The sequence below is a fragment of the Pleurodeles waltl genome, chromosome 10 (assembly GCF_031143425.1).
Source record: "Pleurodeles waltl isolate 20211129_DDA chromosome 10, aPleWal1.hap1.20221129, whole genome shotgun sequence".
In the NCBI taxonomy this organism is placed as follows: Eukaryota; Metazoa; Chordata; class Amphibia; order Caudata; family Salamandridae; genus Pleurodeles; species Pleurodeles waltl.
In genome coordinates, this window is record NC_090449.1 from 71,198,750 (window position 1) to 71,219,570 (window position 20,821).

The following is a 20,821-nucleotide window of genomic DNA, read 5'->3' on the forward strand; positions in this document are numbered from 1 at the left end:
CAGCAAGACTGGACACACAGGTCGTGAAGCTCAACACAGGCAGGTCTTATGCTGCTCCCTGAAGCTGAGATAATTGGTATTGTTTTGCCACCTGATCAGTAAATTACTTAATAGTCTTGGACCCAGAACTCGGAAGCTTCCTCCCTGCCTGGCAAATTTAAAATGTGGTATCACAGCCAAATTGCGATCCGATGATCTTAGATATCTTATGGGGGTCAGGCTGAAGCCGCGAAGAGAGCGTAAGCACGCCCAGATATTGTAATATGTATGCATCAGGACCAGGTGGAGGAGAAACGCAATCCAAGTCCTAACCCCACCCTCAGGGAGTATACCTGGATACCCAGGTGCACCTTCGATGTTGATATACCCCAAATTTCAGTCAAATGTGTAACCTCTACAATTAAGCCTAAAAGTGATGCAAACATACTGCTAAAATCTCATAGCTGCCAAGTTTTCATTTTGAATATGTGTGATATTTCTCTGCCTTCTGCCTGCCTGCGTGTGAAGTTTCTGAGCCTCGGTGTGTGGCAGTTTGTCGCCAGCCGTGAAGCTATCTCTAGTCTTGTTTTAGTCTTTGAAAGTGCAAACATGATGCTTTGTACTTATACTGCGAATACTAAAAACTGAAAGTACCAGAATTCATAGGCAAAAAGCAATATTAGATGTACTACTCACACCTGCCGTGAGACACTCTGAAGTTATTCCATGTCCCATGTCAGGCCACACATACATGCCAACATTTTCAACATAGTAAGAAATTTGGGGAACATGTTTTTCCGGATTGACTTAAATTGAAGTAGTAGAGATTTTAGGCGGAAATACCTATAATAAAGCCATTTGGGGTAATCTTATTGGGGGGGAGGGGATCCAGCCTGAATCATGTCTGTTGGCATGTTTGAGTCGTAGCCTTTTTTTGCTCTTTAATGCTGAGGGCATGCCACAGACAGTAATGATCACCAGGAGCCTTAACTGATGATAATGAGCATCATCAGTGGAGGCTGTAAAAAGCATCAATGGTCCCCAGACATTCAGAACGTCATTTCCCCCTGAAAGCACAAACATCAATGACTCAGAGAGATGGTGCACCATAGTCACTGGTGCCGCAAGCCTAATCCTGTGTGAAGGATTCAAGACATTCATCAGTCATACAAGGATTACCGTGCAGGTCTGGTCAACCCCCACCCCCCACACTCTCTCTCCCACATCACCATGCCATTCACTCCATCACTCGACTGGGCCCAGAGAGCACAGCCTTTTCTAACCCTCCAGCATAAGATGTGTGGCACTTGGCAGAACTGAAACCACATGTAGCCGAGTCTCTATAAAATGTATCGCAAATCACCACAACCGTGGGAAACTTTTACTTAAAAAAGAAACGAAATGCAAAAAGGTAACATAGTGGTAATCCTGAAAATCTGGTATGGATCTCAACCTTGGATGGGGGCCCCATTTGATGGACTGTGTCTCAGCCAGTAGTAGCACGTATCACTCCAACATAAACTTTTAAAATATATATATATTTGAAAATCTAATGACAGTGTCCCCAAATAAAGCATGCTTCCTTTTTCAAATACACATACTTTATTATCAAAATGTTGTTTTCACCGTGGAAAAATAAACTCAATTCCCCAAAACAAAGCCTATCATTTACATGAAGAACTATTATTTTTGTCTGGAAATTCAAGCATTTTATTTTTAGTAAGTACACATTTTTGGTGGCAAAACATTTTTCTTTTTCATTAAATAATTGCACATACTGCTGTCATACATGGATAAATGCATCTTGGATTCCAACGTATTTCTAGGCATGACCATGATGGCCATCTTATGCAAGAGTTATTACTACTATACCAGGGTAACCAATATGCCGGATCTGGGCACCATAATGCAACCGTAGGCCACAAAATGCTCAGAATTACCGCCATTATGCAGGAACAACCTAATACTAGAAACAGGCACTCTGATTCCGCCAATGCCCACAATATGGCAAGAACTGCCCACGAGAGGTCAGTGCCATTATCACACTACAGGTGAATATCATCACGCCAGCGGCCCTGATTATGCCAACATTTACCACTGTTATGCAAAGGCCAGAACAATAGCAACGTAGGCCCCATCATGCCATGGATATTCGCACTATGCTAAGAATTATCATTGTAATGACATTACCATGGCATGGATGTCTTTACTATGCCATAATTACTGCCACTTTTCAGCAATATTTCCAAGTTGGGCACACACCAAATACCAATACACTAAAACACACATGCGAAGTAGTGAACAATACTCTAGTGGTCATTTAGATTCACATGAATAAACGCTACCTTGGATGCCCGTGTATCTTCTAACATGCCAGGGATGGCCATCATATTCCAAGAGTGAGCATTACTATGCCAGGGTCTCCATTATGCCAGAGTTGGGCATTGTCATGCAATGGGTGCCCACAAGATGCCATGGAATATTACCATTATGAGTGGAACAAGTTCATACTAGAGATGGGCACCATTAGTCACTAACGTGGCAATGCCACCATTATACCAGAGGCGAACACTGTCATGCCATGGAAGTCCAGAATACGCTCCAAAGTGCCAATGTTATGCCAAAGTACTACACCAGCCACGAGCTTTATCATGCCATGGATGCCCACAACATACTAAAAAGTACCACTCTAATGCCAGGACCAGCATATACCTGGGACTGAGCATCATCATGCCATGAAGGCTTATAACGTGCCAACAGATACCACCAGTGGGATAGTGGGAGTGTTATATCAGGGGTGGTCACCATCATACTGTGGATGTTTATGTTGGGACAATAATCACCACCCCTATTTCAGGGCCAAGATTATCACTGTAAGGCATACCAACGTAACCCGCTGAGCATTGTTCTTGTTTTTCACAAATTTCCAAATCAGAGTTCAGTTTCTGAAGAAAACTATAAAGAAATTCTCTCCCAGTGTGGGTGATATTTCTGCATTTTTCCCTTTTCTGAATGGCGTCTATGTTGCGGCATTCATATACAAGAAAAACCAGCAGAAGTTTCACCCTAAAATATCCTTTTTCATCTTCTGGCTCAGCCAGCAGGTGCAGGGAGGGGCGGGGCTGGGCCACGGAGAGGTGGGGTGGGGGGGAGTGGTGAGTGCACTAAGTGTGCATGTGTGTTTGGTTGGCCGTCTGAGGCCGGCCAAACACACATGCGCACTTAGGTTTCTCCAACCCGGCTTTATACACAGCTGGCCTGGAGAAACAGCACAGACCCCAGGCTTGTGTCTGAGCGGCAGTGACTGACGCTCAGACCAATCCTGACACTGCTTACATCCTATGTTGAGCATGTAAGCAGTGCCAGGATTGCTGGGGAGCCTGTGCTTGTGTCCCAGCGCCTGCTGGGATGCCACATGAGCAGAGAGGTGGCAGGATAGGGGCCGCAAAGTTAAGTGTTTTCTTTTTTTTAAATGTTTCACCCCTCGTCTCCCGTCGCCCCCTCCCCGTGACATATGCGGTGGCTGCCGTTGGGAACCCTCAGCTTTTGAATGAAGCAGACTAACTGAAAGTTTGGGGGAACTGAGCATCAGCCAGTTCGTACCACATGTCATATCTCCAACCAGATCTGAAGCTCTTTGTGCTTTGCCTACACTTTGGGGCATCCCACGACAGCGATACCTGATCTGCTCATCGGGATGCCCTTCCCCAATCTGCTTTCGGTTATCACTGCTTGCACCAGCAAGCCCCCTCGGACACACTTAGATCGTACACCGAGAGGTGCTCTTCATGCCACAACCTTCCAACAGTGTTTGTACCTGTCATATAAGCAAAGCAAACAGTGTGTGCTTGATAAACCAAACATGGACCGCTGGTCCATCATATGTGCTGTGTTCTCCGCCACTCCCAGGGTTTGGAATTCTGCAAGGTTGTCTCTGTCAAACAGAGCCACACAACTTCAGAACCTTTGAGTGAAAGGGTAAAATCAGCTGGAGCCCTACTCAAGCACATATTTGTACACACACCTCTGGTACTTCCACAAAGATGTGATACCTCCATGGCAGACTGACTAGCAAATGGGATGTGGTGGCTGACAGTGGTTGGTGGAGCACATAAACACACTTAGTTTAGGAGGTGGGGACAGGATACTCGGTGCAAGGAGACAGGCTGAGAGGCAGGAGATTACATGTAGGTTGCCTTGGCTGCAAAGTTGGCAGCATCGCTCTAACAACACTGCTGGTGTTCAAGTGACTTCTGCGGCGAAAGAGGCTGATTGCTTGTGGCCCTAGAAGGAAGTTTTATATGTGTATGAATGCGTAGGAAGAATCATGAGAACAGTAATATTCCAGTAGATAGCGAGGAATTTACAAGTGAGATGGGCCTTTCCTTAACCAAGCTGCTAACCTGACATAAGAGGCAAGGACCCAAAGGTTACCTTCAGGAGGTCCCTGATCTTGGAAGAGTGGTACGGATCCAAGTGCTAAATGATCTGGCATGCTTTCCTGGGACCAACTTCTTCCAAACCCATCTTTACAATGATCAAGGCACAGGAAAGACAGAGAAATAATTAGTTACTTACCTGTAACTCCCGTTCTTCAGTATTGGTATCTTGCATAGATTCACATGCTTGAATCGGTCCCCATAGTCAAAGTGGCAGTTCCACGCTATCATAGTAAGCTGAAAACATCAGTATAATAGGCTGTAAAGGGAATACAAAGTTCAGCTTAATAGCCTATCTATGTCCTTTTTAAAAAATGACCAAAGTTGAACATGGAACACTCTCAGCAGAGGCATCTTCCCTCAGATTTTCAAAGCACTAGTGAGATAAACCTCACTGGCCATCAAGGGGAGCCTCTTAGGGAAGGAGGGTGGGTAGCATGTGAATTTATGAAATATACCAATACTGAATACATCATGGCTAGTAGAACTTTGAAATGGCGAACTGAAGCGGACTGTCTTTTTAAAAGATCGCTGGCTATTGACAATATCTTTTTTTGTCTGTCTGTGGAAAAGAATGCTTTGTCTTGTAGCGTGTCTAATGTTGCTCCCAGAAAAGTGATCCTCGCGGAGAGGATAGTTTTTTGAAAGTTTACTGTGAGTCCCAATTTATTAAATGTCTGAAGACAAGTTGTAATATCCAAAGATGCTTGGTGAAAAGACGGTGCTTTTATCAGCCAGTTGTCGAGATAAGGGAAATCTTGGAGGCCCTCTTGCCGTAAGTAACCTGCCACTGGAGCAAGGCATTTTACAAATATCCAGGGTGCGGAACTGAGTCCACACATGAGCACTTTGAACTGATAATGAGTGCAGTCTACTGTGAACCTGAGAAACTTTCTATGCTTGGAGTGTAGGGCCATATGGAAGTAAGCATTTTGGAGATCGGGTGGTCATGAACTCTCCATAGTTGAGAAGATTGAGAATCTCCTGCAATGTAATCATACGAAAAGATTGCTTTCGATAGCACAATCAATGATCCCAGTTGCTGACGTTTCACCCTCCTGCAAAATCTTTCTGGCCTTCACACTCTTGTCCTCTGGCACAAAACCTAAGTATTTGGCAATGTCAGACCACATCTGGCTATCATGTCTGCTGAGAAGTGCCAGTGAGTCAGCTGCTTGGTCTGACGTTGCTGCCATAGAGGAGAATCTTTTCCCAATATTGTCCAGTTGTTGGCCTTCCTTCTCAGGAGGAGTGGTTATCGGAGCAGTTGGATTTTTTCATCAGCGTTGAGCTGCGCGGTAATACACTGAATCTGGTTTTGGATGCCCTATGAAGCAAGCTTGTGATCCTGCTGGTGCCTTATATTTTTTATCAATGCGCAGTAGTACAGCTGCTACCGTAGCTGGCATTTTCATTACTTTGAGTCTCTCCTCTCATATATAATCTATGATTGGAATTGCTCGTACTGACTTCCTGGCCTCTTTTTTAAAATCATACAGGAAGCAATCAGTTTGCTTTATTATTATCGGTAAGTGAAACCGTATTGCTGCTCTTTCCACAAGTGTGTGGAATCCACCAATATCTTCAGGTAGAGAATCAATTAATTGCGGTGCCAGAGGGGAAGGCATTGGAATAAGATACTCATCCCACTCATTTGTTATAGATTGTGAATCACACATCTCACCTTCTTCTCTGTCTTAGTCATCCTCCTGAGAAGGAAGAAGATGTCGGGTCATCCCTAGAAGGCATAGCAATAGGTGTTCTTGGTGTCACCCTCTGAGTTGGTGGCGGCACAAGTCGCAAAAATTGAGCAGCGGACAGAAGAGGTTTAGGGGAAGACAGTACTCCTGTCCGCGTTGGGAAACAGCTATTGTAATCATGAAGCATACCCTGTAGGTCTTGATCTAGGGATGCTGGTACCTGGATCACATTCTGTGGTGGAAGGTAATGTTGAGATTGAGCCATAGAGTGATGCACCTTACTACCATATTGACAGCCTTGATACACAGGCTCATAATACTCTTCTTCATCTTCCTGGTATTTGACAAGCAGTTCCGATGGGCTGTGAGCAGTACCAAAGGGGCCCTGATGGTCATCATCCAAATCATCAGCATCTAGCAAATGGCTTGTTGGCATAGGGGACACCTTGCTAGGTGAAGTAATTTCTGGGAGCAGAACCAAAGGTGTAGATTGCAGTCTCTTTGACAAAGTGGTCGATAGGGGGTAGACAGAGATTTGGAAACTACTAGCCCTATTTGTAAAGATGATGGGCTCATGGATGAGGTCGTCGTCGACGGTATCGTCAGTAGTGCCGTCTACATGGGTTTCCTTTCTTTTGTCGATGATGCGGTCATCGACGGTATGGCCTTCGTCGATGGTGTGGTCTTCGTCGATGGTTGGTCTTCGTCGATGGTGTGGTCTTCGTCGATGGTGTGGTCTTCGTCAATAGTGTGGTCTTCGTCAATAGTGTGGTTTTCAGCGATGCTACTGTCGTCATCAACATTGTAGTCATTGATGACAAGGATGTGGTTGCCATCGTAATCATTGCCACCAATGTGGTAGTTGTCATCGATGATGTAGTCGGCGAGATGGTCATTGACAGTATCACAGGAATCAATTTAACTTTCATCGTCGATGACAATGATTTCAATGACGACTCCGTCATCGACGATGCGTCTGTCAGTTTTTTCTTTTTCATCACTCCTTTCAATTCCAGAGTGATAATTATACAACAAATAATGCCAGCAAGAAATAAATTACGTCCTGTTCTATTTGAAAAAGTCACGTCTAAGCATATGCGGCCAAATGTCCCCGCAGCACAGTAACTATTAGGAGTTTCACACCAGTCCTTCAGCATGTACTATAACTTTCAGCATCCCCTACTTGGGAAAATGGTGGCCTATGTTTGCCTTTAAGAGCTCGAAAAACTTGCTTCCATTTCAAGATTTGGGACAATTTATATTAATTTTGCTGGAGTACTGGTTCATTACATCCTTTAAGGGGATGGTCTGTTTCCACTGCCAGAGAACAGGAGATTGACACAATCAAGGCCACTCTAGGACAGCAAGAAGGATGCTGCGGACATGGATGAACAGACATTTAAACAAACTCTCTGAATCAAGACCTGTTGTCATAGTGACCCTGCTTCCCATCCCCCACCGCCTGTACATGGAGAGAGCAGCAAAAGCGGCTCAGCACAAGTGCCAGATGGATTCTCAAATTCCCATCACCGACCCAGCCAGAGCCCTAATCCCACAGCAGCGGGCAGCCCGCTGGCCGGATTAACTTCAAACCGAAGCAGAACAGCGTCTTCATTTTCAACAAGCAATTACAAATCCCTGGAAAAATGAAATCTGTGGCTGGTGTTGTCAAATAGTGGATTCAGATTCCATAATATTTTTCTGTGAATGATTGTCACTCAAGTCTCGTGTACTTGCAAATTTCCATGAAGACTTCTGATTTGGCCCCTGACTAATTAGGACAGGGATGGAGCCTTCCGCCTCGCGGACTTTCGCGTTCAGGAAACTGGCGCGGGTACTCTGGTGGAGCAGGCACAGAGCCCGCGGAGATGCTCCAGGCAGCAGGGCACTGACATCTTGGCGTCAGGCGTTGTATGATGCAGCAGGCAGGGCCAGGAGACAAACATCCTACGGGCCGAGGTTGTCAGCACCAGGGGCTGACATGATGGCACCAAACAGGGATGCTAATTACCTGGAAGGCTTCCGGTTTTCCGTTTTCACTGATTTTTACATATAAATAAAGACAGAAAACAACGTGTTTCCGGTCTGTATCTAAATTTAAAACTGTGGAAATACAGAAAATGAGGTCTCTTGTGATGGACTCTCCATGCTGTCGTTCATGAATTCCAGGCCAACAACAGTTGCGCAGATAGCACGGGGAGTTAAAAAAAACAGGACCAGATTTCCTCAAACACAGGCATATGATGCGATATATTTGTGCTATAATGCTAATATTTACCCACGAGTGTACGCTTTGCTTTATTTGGTTACTTACTTTGCTAAAACACAGCAGGCATGAAAGTACGAGTGCATGTTTTTCAGTTAAATAAATGTGGAAATGTACCATTCTTTGACTTCATTTATTCTCAAAGTACAAAATATAGAAAAAATACCAAGAGAATGGCCAAAAAATAAATATGGCTAAATACAGATGGAAGTTTAAAAATAATAAATACCATAAAACTGGGAGCCCTGATTACAAGTCAGTCCTTGGTACTGCTAACGCTTCCTTGTTATTGAGACCTTCGAAAAAAGACTACAGAACTCTTAATTTCCCTATTTGCTTTGTTTAGTTTTCACTCCCATCCTTCTACTAACCTCTTAGCAGCCAATATGAAGCTTCGAAGAACTAAAGAAAACAACTCCGTGATGTCACTAGTGGCAAAGGGTCCTTGATATTTCTTATGCTACCCAAGGCATTTAGGTTGATACGTAACCTACTAACATCTTGGTTTGCCGGGTAAAAGGGCTCATGGGTTGATACGCAGCTTCTTACCACCTGTGGTTATCGGGTCTATTCGCTGGCACTGGGGTTCACAACATTTTGGCTTGAATAATAGGCTGGAACAGAAACTCACAATACCTTCATCACTGGGGACACGTCACTACAGGACATGATGTAGGCTAAACAATCTTCCTTTTTTGGTAAGGTGCAGAGACAGATGCCTTGCACTTCCTTTCCTCCTCTTAAGTCACTTCCTGTTTGAGTGAAGATTATGTTTTTTAGAATGGGGAACAGCCTAAGTAAGCAAAAAGTTCACCAAAAATGTGAAGCTTTTTACTAGCAGATTTAGCATAAAATAAAATACAAAAACAAAATTACTTTTAGGGTCGAGCGCGCAGGCACTATGGTCCCTGTTGTAATCTCTCTGTGAGCTTTTAACCACACCCATATCACGCCCATCAGTTTGGTTGGTTCGTGGGCTTGCCTTTTATAATTCGCTTGATTTCATTAGTGAAAGGCATGTGTACGTCATGCCTTTTCCGGTGTTTAGCCCTCCTCAAGAGCACCGGGAAACTACTGAAAACACATGAGGCTCTGTGTTTTCCACATGGCTTCTGGATTACTTTTATTTTTATTTCCTATGCAGCGCAATCTCGCTGGGCAGTAGTCAAGCGCTTTGCATGGCATTGACCCTGTTACATGGATAAATGCACTTTTGCCGGTTACATGGATAATTGCACTTTTGCCAATACGTTTGTCGGCAAGCAACTTCTGTTTCCTTCTGTGTGTCTCAGTCACGCTCATGGTGGCTGTTGGCTCGCTTATGTGAAACTGTTTTACTTTTCATTTTCAGTTTATGTGGCAAGAAAAGTCGATGGGGGAGGGGGCAAGGCTAACCACCGAAGATGATAGTCGTCTGATCGCAGGGCTCCCGATCTGGGCCCGCCACAACTGAAATATCTGTGTCAAAAGGGCACAAAATGTGTATGATCGAAAGGGGTGACAGGCTGGGAGAAAATGAAACATCGTTCAGAGTGGAAATGGCAAGAGTCAGCAGAGTGGGGAGTCAGGCCCAGGAGAGGGCCAGACCCGCCTGGAGGCAGATTGTAGCACAGAGGTGGGTCGGTGCTGTGCGGGGGTGGGGGGCCTACTTGAGAACGGTCTAGACCAAAGATGACCGGGAGGGGCCTGGGCTGGGGTCCCTCCCCTCCTCTGGGGCGTGGAGTGGGGCAGCAAGAAGGCTTAGGCCCAGAGACGGACTGACACCCCCAGTGGCGGAGGTCGCTGACAGCCGGGTCTGGAGGTGATGCGCAGCGGAGAGATCTTGGCGCATTAACATGGTGACCGAGAATGGCGGCAGATAGCGGTAAGTACACACCATGGAGGAGATCACGGAGGGCCCGAGACATGGGGCGGCCTTAGTTGTTAGATCCTCTCCGGGGCTTGAGGATACTGGCGGAGAGTGAGAACACTACTGGTGTACGTGATGACATTCACACCTGAACCCCACACTCTACAATACGCACCTGGGGGCCTCACTAGTAGTGTGGGCCCCCCGACCCAGAGGGAGGGTTGCCGAGATTGGGGGCAGCCCTGAGGGGACCCCTCCCCCGCTGGACTAAATATTGGACGTAGAGCGCAGGCCTACCATCTCGCATAAATGTTACGCAAGTACACGAAAATGGGCCGCGCAAAAGGAAAACACCTAGACAACGCCAGAATGTCAGCACCAGAGACCAGCCACAGCAGCTGACCCGCCTATGGATAAACTAGATGTCATTCCGCAAGAAATTAGAGACTAACGGCTGGCAATAGAGCAAAGCCTGGGTTCTATCACCGCTGAACTTGGCATTTTAAAAGATGACCATAGGAAACTGGCAGAGTAAAGCAAACAGAAACGAATGTCGCCACCCTTCTGCCTGTCCAAAAAGACAATGAAAACGTGATTCAGCATTGGCAAAAACAAGTGGAAACCCTACAGGAGGGAATTGAAAACGCAGAAGGAAGATCACGCTGCAACAACTTTCGTATGATTGACCTTCCGGAGAGGGCAGAGGGCAGAGGGGCGAGATGCCACACAATAATTGGAGACATGGCTGAAAACTATAGCGGCCACCGGACTGTCGACTCATTTCACGATAGAGAGCACACCGAGTTCCAAACAAGAGACCTCCGCCTGGGGCGCCGCCCCGATCTGTGGTGGCTCGAGTATTGAACTACAGGGATCGTGATACCCTCCTGCGGGAGGCAAGGGAGGCGGACCGTATCATGATGGATAATGTACGGGTGTCTCTGTATCCAGACTACACGTTGGTGGTCCAGAGGCAAAGGGCCTCCTTCCAGGCTGTAAAGAAACGACCAACCTCAATAAACTAAGGGAAAGGGCGGGATAATGGTCCAGTGTATATCCTCCCGAAGTAGATACTATGACACAAACTAATACACTGTTCCAAAAGCAGAATCAAGAGAAAAAAGAGAAAACGGATACAGAGAAGACCTTTTGCTGGGCTGGATGGTAGTTCCTCCTCCCCTCTTTTCTTGATACGCTTTGGTTAGAGTGTCAGACCATTGTCTCTGTGTCACTCTTTTCGACTGTTTTTAATCTTGGCCTCAACCCCCCGTTTGGATTAATACATTTTTCTCTTGGTTTGGGATTGTGAGCCAATTTTATTCTTTAGTGTGACTCTCCTTATTTTCCTCTCTTCCACACTCACCCTTGAGGTGTCGACATCATCGAGAAAAGATCAGTCAGACATTGCAGGCGCCGGTCTGACAAGGAGCAGCGCCGATGATGAAGCATGACACCCAGCTGGGTGTGTGAGGTTCCTTGCTCCTAAAGTTTAGGACTTCTCTGTATCCGTTTTCTCTTTTTTCTCTTGATTCTGCTTTTGGAACAGTATATTAGTTTGTGTCATTGTAAAGAAACGACTTCAAGCCTAGGGACTATCCTATGCCCTACTGCTCCCTACCCGGTTACGTATGACGCACAACCAAAAAGCTAATTTTTTTGAAACACCTGAAATAGAACATGACTGGCTGGACAAGACCTTCCCACACTCTGAGGCTACATAAGAATATTTCGATACCCTGCCACTGAAAAAGACCCGACTCCCACGCAGGGAAGGACAAACACTGTGGTCCCCAGCGCAAAGGAATACTGGGCCAAGACTATCGCAAGTATTGGAGAGTCAGAGAGCAGCAATACAAACAGCATACACAATACTAAGGGATGGATATCCTCCTCCAAGCATCGCTTCCTCCGAGGACAGCACTGTAGTGTCTGACTCGGAAGGAAGTATAGCATTGCTCCCTTCGATCACCCCTCAAACGGCACAAGAATTATAACTAGTCTGCTGCATAGAAATGGATACTTGCTTAGATGTCATCAAGGGACAAACAGAGATTAGCGCCGACAATTGAAGGCCACCTGCCCTGATCAGGAGAAGATGCGGAATGGAAGAACATGCTATGACACCCAACCTCGTTGTGAGGACAGATCTGTGACTAGTAAAGAGAGGCAGAACCAGCCGCAAAAGTAAGACGCCACTGTGAGTGGTAAATTGTGGACCCCTCCGATAGTAGATGGGGCCCTACCTCCTATGGAGGATGTACCTCCTTTAGGGAGTGGTGGGCCTGGGCGGATGGACCTTGTGATCAATATGAGATACATGGTCAATCGCAGGAGAGACGCGTATAGAGTGCATCTCACACAACCCCCATTGTGAAGGCTTATTTTATATAATGGTTACAAACTGGTTACTTTCTTGTTATGTAATGGTTTGGCTGAGAAAGTTCCTGCTCAGCCTAGAATTGAACACAGTTGGGGAAATGTTGACGATATTGCTACTAAGACATCAACACTTTTATCGCAAACGACATACAAAGGGTACAGCAGAAATATGTGGATCGGGAGGGAGAGTAGTACAGTAATGACATATAATGTTGTCCACACAGAATTACAATATCACCTGGAATGCGCAAGGAATGGGATCTATCCATAAAAGACACAGAATATTAGCCCAATTGAACCATCGTGAAAGCACATATGGTATACCTACAGGAAACCCACCTAACCACCCATGAGGCAGGAAAGTTGTGCAAAAAAATAGAGAGGAAAGCTGTTCCACGCCTCATGCTCTGCATTCGCTCATGGAGCAGCTATATGGATACGCTCTGGTGTCCCTTTCGAAGCAGTAGATACAAAAGTAGATAAAGATGGCAGATACACTTTGGTTAAGGGTAATTTAGACGAGGAGCCTGTAGTGCTGGGAAGCCTTTATGCCCCAAACAGCAAACAAGATGCCTTCCTAACATACCTCTTGAGCGTCCTGTAGCAATGGGCACACCTGCCCTGGTTCCTGGGAGGCGATTATAATGCAGTACTAGACACATTCCTTGACCACTCCACCCCCCCATTATTGGGTACGGGTGCGCAGACACAGGCAGAATCGTTACGAAGATGGATACAGGGCTAGCCTCTCACCGACGTACGGTGGGCAAGAAATGAGGGACTGAGGGAATATTCCTTTTACGCTTATCCACATAAAGTACACGTAAGACTTGATCGTAGACTATGCACTAATACCGTACAGACCAAAATAACCCACACCACATACTTAGGGAAAACATTATCAGATCATAACCCACTAGAACTAACGGTGACATGGGGAAGAGCGTCCACACCGATCCCTACGTGGAAGCTAGAACCACTGCTCCAAAAGCCAAAGCAATAACAAACCTCCTCACTGACAACAAAGGGACGGCATCCTCTTTGTTGGTAGAATGGGAGGCATTTAAGGGGGTAATTAGGGGGACAGTACTGGGAGAGACAGTGGATGCCCGGACGTTCAAAATGTGAAGAGGACAGCTTAGGCCCCCTGGAGGCGGGGGCAGGCCTTCATGCCCCCCGGCCCAGATGTAGCAGGATGCTCGGGCTGAACATGCAGAACTCCTTGAACGGCTGCGAGTGGTGGATTTTACAAAATACAAGGACCGAGCACATAGAGAGGGGGATAAGGCGGGCACACTTTTAGCACGTCTTATGAAAGGTGAGCCATCTTTCACTCCTATCTTACATATCCTCACTCCGCAACTTAATAGCATAAATCTGGAGGAAGAGATTTATACTGAATTTTGAGACTACTACGCAAACTTATATTGGCTGGCATACTGGCTAACTGGACGCAATTTACATGAAATAGAGTTTACACAATCAATGCTTGACAGAGGCCGACTCCACTCTCTGATCTGTCCTGGATCCTGACCCCCGGAAGGGCTGCAGCTCCTACTGCGAGTGGCCCTACAATACTGGAAGCTTACCCTCAGGTACACTACTGACACAATTCCCTATGCCTCAAATATCCCATTGTTAGGGCTCCCCACAAATGTTGGAATACTGACCCAGGATGGGATACAATTGTGAACACAGGAGGGAGTGGATACAATTGGGGTGCTGTTCAAGGATCACCAATTGCTCACACATACAGACTTCACACACAAACACAACTTGCCTACCTCACTATTTCCGGTATATGCAAATATAGTATGATATATCAAGGTTTGCTTGGCACCGGATGGATCTGAACCACCAACACACGATTTCATTCATGCAATGCACATCATGGGGCAAGGGAGACATTTAATTAGATGGCTTTATAAGGGCCTCAGAGTGCATGTACAGAAGCCCCTAACACCCCTGAGAACCATATGGGAGGAGGGCATGGGTAGGGAACTCTCGGGCGAAGAGTGGTCTTCCATTCTAATATACCCAAAACAAGTATCCCATAATACTAGATTTAAGTTCATACAATACACTATATTACAAATATGCCAAATGGGTTCCACATTGTGTTCCCAACACTTTCGCCGGCATCCCTGAGATGCCAGACAGAAGACGCCACACTACTTCATATGCTTTGGAGCTGCCCTAGTATCACTTCATACTGGGATAGTATTGGTAATATGCTGGAGGAGGTGACAGGGAGACGTGACTGGCGGACAGCAGAGGCGTGCCTGCTCGGTCTATTCCCACATAACAAAAAAGGGAAATTGACAACACGATTTGCAGACTTAGCCCTGCTGTTGGTAAAACGCCTATTAACCAGGCGCTGGAAAGCAACAATAGCCCCCTTGATGCTACAGTGGAGTACAGAAGTGAGGGAATGGGGCACGGCAGAGAGTGCCGCCCTTAGGTGGGAAGAAGGCAGCGGAGTCCGAAAGTGCCCCATAGCATTGGCATTGGATGTGCTTCTAGGAACCTTTAAGGCAACCTGTGAAGACGAAATGGGGAATGGGTGAGGAAATGGGTATCGCCCACAATATACCACCAAGCTCGTGTGAGTCCCCCTGTAGGAAATAGAGATTGTTGACAAAGGTTATAATGAAAATAGGAGACTAACTACACAATCTATCAATAGGAATAAACTACAAGACAATAGTCAGACACAAATACAAACCATTAACACACAACAGAAAGCTAAACATGGGAAATGCCACTACCGTGCCCAACCCACACATGAGAATTAGATGTCAAGTTTAAGGGGGGTAGGAGGGGAATGTCAATCGTTTTTAGAGGACATATAAGCATATAATGCAGTTGTATATGCCATGAAAATGTGATTTAACTGTACGTTGGACCGGAATGGTCCTATAGCTACATTTCGACTAGCGGTTAGATTGTGCAACTATCTCAAGCAGATCCAACATACCCTGACAAAGATCATGGACAGAAGACGAGTTATGATGTAATGCACAACATGCAATTTATTGTATAAACTGGGACGAAAACAATAAAATGTGTTTTAAAAAAAATGTGGCAAGAAAAGTCGGGTTAGGAGTTTACAACACTAATAGCTCTACCTCGAGCAAACGCGAGACCCATTGCATTGCAAATGCTTTTTTATTTTGAAATAGGCTGTGACCCCTCGTGAATGGAGCAAGTCAGGCAGCTGAATATCGTAAGGTCCTTGCAAATGTTGGAGAGGTAAGGTTTTAGAAAGTGATGAGTGAACGCCCAATAAGAAAATGTAACCCCTTCCCCATTTTGGTAAAAGAACAGTCTGCATGAGCACTGAAAGCAGGAGTAGAGCTAGGCAGGTAGGCCAAGCCGATTACGTAAGTTTTCTTTCCACATGCAAAGAGGATGATGAGGTCCAAAGCCAGTGTTTTCACACAGGTGTGTAGCAACAACAAAGGTTTACCTGCATACTGAAGAAGAGGCGGCCCAACTTATGATGCTTAAAGGAGATGGTGCTCACAGTTCTGTTTTGATGGAACCTTTGGCTGCTGTTAGTCCCCATTTCACAGAAGTACTTTTTAAAGTCCAGTCCTTCGCTGTGATTGGCTGAGAACAGGTCACATGATTTTCTACTCTTCTTGGTTGGAAGATTCAGGCTGTCCAGGGTGCAGGGACTCCAAGCAAACGGTAGTTCTTTGTGGTAACTACGATTTGGTCCTTAAGGGCCTGAAAGGCAGCGGCCATGGCCAGAACCACCGCACTACTTCTCCCAGAGATGAGACAATCTGATGGTCTACACCACCTACACAATTCATCCACAGCCCCTACCACACCCCAAAACAAAAGAATTACCACAACATATGCATCTAGAATCCAGAAAATGTCCAAATCGAACTACTCTCCATCAACAAACTAAAATGTCTACTGTTCTGCAAAAGGGAACATGACGAAATGGGAGAATTTACAAAGAATTTTCAGAAGAAAGAAACAAATACAGACAAGCTAGGAAATGCGTCTTCTGAAAGAAAAGTATGGCATTGAGCCGCTAGTTACAGTTACAGGCTGATAGTGAGGCAAACTTGAAAACCTCGGCGGTGGTGGAATTTAGATACAGAGAGTCGGCATTGATCCAACAAGCAATGGCTAACATACAAGTTTTGAAATGAGATGGAAGAAACAAAATGTCCCAGGATAAGATGAGTTTTGTCAGCGTAAGATAGAAAAAGTGAAAACCAAAGAGCAAATAAGACAACCGAATTGAGCCACATTGAAATTCAAGTGGCCAACAAAAAGATTAAAGGAGTGGTCTACTGAATGATGTCACAATATATCTCAATACCACAGCCGACATCATCAAACAGAGAAACATTCTAGAGTGTCAATTATTGATTGTTAGTGATGCAGGAGTAGGTAAAGAGAACTGTGTTTTTTTCTGGTCATTGGATGATGCCTTTAAATAGCTCCAGGCAAAGAGAAGAGCATCAAAGAATCCAACAAGTAATGAGTTTATAATGAGATCGAAGAGGAGAAAGGATGACGTTCTGCATCCTGACAGAAAGGAAGGAAACAAGCCACTCCAGGACAGGCCTCCTGGGAGATCGTGTCAAAAGCAGCAGAGATATCTAGGAGGATCAGTGCTGCCTCATGGCCAGAATTAAGACACATACGGGTATCATTGAGTTGTTTCTGAGTAGCAAAGAGTTATTCGGGGGTAGTGAGTACTGGCACTTCTAGTCTTCCACTGTAAGCACTGGCTTGAAGAATAGGTCTTTCTTCAAGTTGCAGATGCCCATGCCCGTAGAATCAATGCATTCCTTTGTATAAGTCAGGCCATTTTAATGCTAGGTTAACCTTTCTCCAGACCCAAACAAATGGTGGCCCCAATAGGGAATTGGTTTTCGATGACATGGACAGCGGTTTACCCTTTAACAACCACAATGTAGGGTCACTGTAAGCTGGTTATCGATCTTCAAAAATGGGAACAGGGACAAGGTCGAGGCAGCAACAAATGAATACAAAGTATTTATAAAGCCTTTTTAAGTGGGAAAGTTCAATATTGCAACTGTCCATCTTTACAAAGTCAGTGGTAGACGGCATGTTTTGACAGACCTACAGGTGTATGTCATAATCCGGGTTTAGAGTGGCTCTTTTGGTTTAGAGTGGCTGTTAGGCTCTTTTTGCGTATTTACGCCTCTAAATACTTGTATCTTTGCTTTTGATCCTCTACAGCGCTCTGTTGCCCTTCGGCTAGGTTTACTCTTCAAAGATACCATATACATAAGCACTTATATGATATCACTTTCTGTTTTGGCATCAGGACGAAATGTTCTTAAGCATCACATCCTGTGATGCTATCAGGCTGAAAGTTCTCCTGATGCCACTTCCTGTGATGTCATCGTAGGGACAAAGAGTGCATTATTTCACTTCTGTTACCATTAACATTTTGGTGAATCGATGCCAGAATAGCTACTGCATCAATGCATCAATGCAGAGGTTTCATATGGGAAATGATGAAATTATCAAATCATACACTTTACATATAAAATATAAGCAATTTCATACCAGATAACCAACCATAGAGATGTGCTGGCCAGCCTTAGGTGCAAGTTGTTCAGCCACTTCTGTTTTTAAGTGCACACTGCTTTGCATTCTGGTACTTGAACCTTAACATCTTTACAAATGCAGGACTCTATGTACTAAAAAGCAAAGTGACATGAGCTCAAAAAACAAATACTCTGGAGAGGATCCTGGCAGATGAAACACCTGTGAGGGCCACTAGAAGGTATGAAAAAGCAGAGGAAGAGACTGTGGACTGGACTGAGATGATAATACCACTATCAGACTCCCATGAGTTAAGGGACCCACCTCAGCCCCTGTTGCCCACGAGGAGGTAATGAAATAGGGAACATCACAGAAGAATGGGAGACAGAGGTGACCCATGCAATGTAACAGACAAAGGGCATAACTCCAGGACAGAACGAGTTAGGAGGGGTAATATATAGGGCAGCCAAAGCTGATTCTAAACATTTTGAAGCCTCTTCCTGTGAAGGGTCCTGGAATTCCTAAAGAAATGCTTTCTTTGAGGCTTACTGTGTCTTCTTTACGCAATCAATGGGCAGCCCTCAGAGGACGCCCAGTTCTACTGATTTTGATACTCCTGTAGCTCGTCTGCTTCGAAGCTTTCATTGCAGAAGACCTGTCTTGCACACTCCAGTCTATTCCTGAAATGTGCCTCTCATGCACAATGTTTTGCAGAAACCCCATTTGAGCCTCTGCAATCTGATTCTTTGAAGTTCTTCACACTGACATTGTTCCCTGGAAGCGATCTTGACCAGGTTCGTACATTCACATCTGAGTCCAACACTCACATCTCTCTGCGTCGATGCATGATTAAACGCAGCCACATGTTTGTAGCATCCTGGTTGGATCTCCCCTACCAACCTCATGCACTACATCAACAATCGTAACACAGGCTATAGCACAAACCGACAATCTCCCGACAACGCACAATTAAGAGAGTAGACTCTAACTCGGAGATGGTGAGGATTCACATGCACCACTGTCTCTCACACACCTCTCCCCTTCACTGCATGCTTTAGTGCTACAACAGGTGCACCTCAATAGGTTTCCAGAATCCCTTCATACCCCAAGCACACCTGAGTGCTTCCCACATAGACACCACTGGATGGACTCACACTCTGCCAAACATGCCCAATAACTGGAGGAGCCTCTTACTCATCCAGCTGCAAGTGGTCCTGGGCCTTTCAAGGGGAGTGCGCACTACACAAAGATGCAAAATAATGTAACACAATACAACAATCACTCCTGACAACCCAGAAATGCTTTCCTTTACTCACCAAAATACAGTGTGACTAATACAAAAAATCACAGGGTTTGCGACCAAAAAAGGGATTTCTGGTATAATCCAAACCCATTTTGCATGTAAAAAAGCATTTCCCACTTGCGAAGGGATTTACTGTCCCATTCTAATTCGCAATTAGGGGCATTAAAGGCCATCCCATCCTCATTACAACTCAGAATGCTATTTATCTATGGTTTGCAACCATTGAAAAGTTACTCACTGTTCAGAGGGCATGGTAACAGACTCCAAATGGGAAGCTGTCCTCGTTGGACCATTGGGAATTGTGTCGGGCAACCTCATGGAGCACAAGCGGTTGTCTTGGGAACCACTGTCTTCTCCCCCGGATATGTTCGCAAAATTGAATTATTTTTAAACCAGCACCATTTCTGTATTTAATGTGCATGTTTAACTCCATCTGCCTGGGCAACCTCCATGCATAGAACAGCATTTAGTTGAACGTGGTATTTTCTAAGGTTACTACTACTTCTCCAAACTCCATCGCCATATCATAATCTCTAGTGTAGGGAAGTACTGCTTGGATGAAAAAAGACCTAGACCTGATTTGCGCCAAAGCATACTCTGTCTGCGAAGGCTCCGCCTACCTGATGTCATCGATCAGCGACTGCTGTGATTCCTGGCAGAGGATCATGGGCAGCGCGTAGGCCAGGTACTCCACTCGTCTCTCCGCTGCATACTGTTTCAGGACAGTGAAAACCTTCTCTTTGACCTCCGGCTGGTCCCCGAGAACTTCATCCACCTAAAGAATGAGAGAGAAACATGTTCTAAGTATCTGTACCATTAATGTGGTCTCTTATTGCCTTCAGACACTAGGCACCCACTCCACAAGGGCAGAGTAACTGGTTGAAGGGGTGGTACCATAATTAGCCGGTTCATGTTATTACATAACAGACAACAAAGGAGTTGCAGGGTCGATATATGGAATAAAATAATAGTTCAGCAAGAAGTGATCCCCATGTGGTACAAAGCAATGTTGTGGGAGGGGACACAATAACAACAAGTAGTTTTGCAATGAGAGGTGCATTGGCCTTCGATCAACAGCTGCTTTACAAAGAATGACTGGCCACAGGGAGACCAAGAAGTTCTACAACCAACACCTGTAGAACCTGACCAGGGCAGAGTTATTGGCAGGTCAATCTGTTCCGCACTAGCATCAGACGCTTATGGAAGGAACTGAAATGTAACTAACTTTTCTCCAGCCCTACCAGGCGATCAAAGGGAATGGCTTTCACTGAAAAAAACACAAGTCCATAACTGCCTTAAAACCGTGGTGGAAAATGGTCAGGGTCAAATACATTCTACTGGATACAGTTGCTGCTGTAT

At 45.3% G+C, this 20,821-nt stretch overlaps 1 protein-coding gene across 1 annotated transcript in view; it reads right to left on the reverse strand.

Annotated features, from left to right (window-relative positions):
• GRID2IP (Grid2 interacting protein) overlaps positions 1–20,821 on the reverse strand; it is a 262,480-nt gene that overhangs the window by 220,070 nt on the left and 21,589 nt on the right. Inside the window, exon 2 of the mRNA XM_069209713.1 lies at positions 20,083–20,237. Coding sequence (XP_069065814.1) covers positions 20,083–20,237 — 155 coding nt within the window. The remainder of the gene's footprint in view (positions 1–20,082; positions 20,238–20,821) is intronic.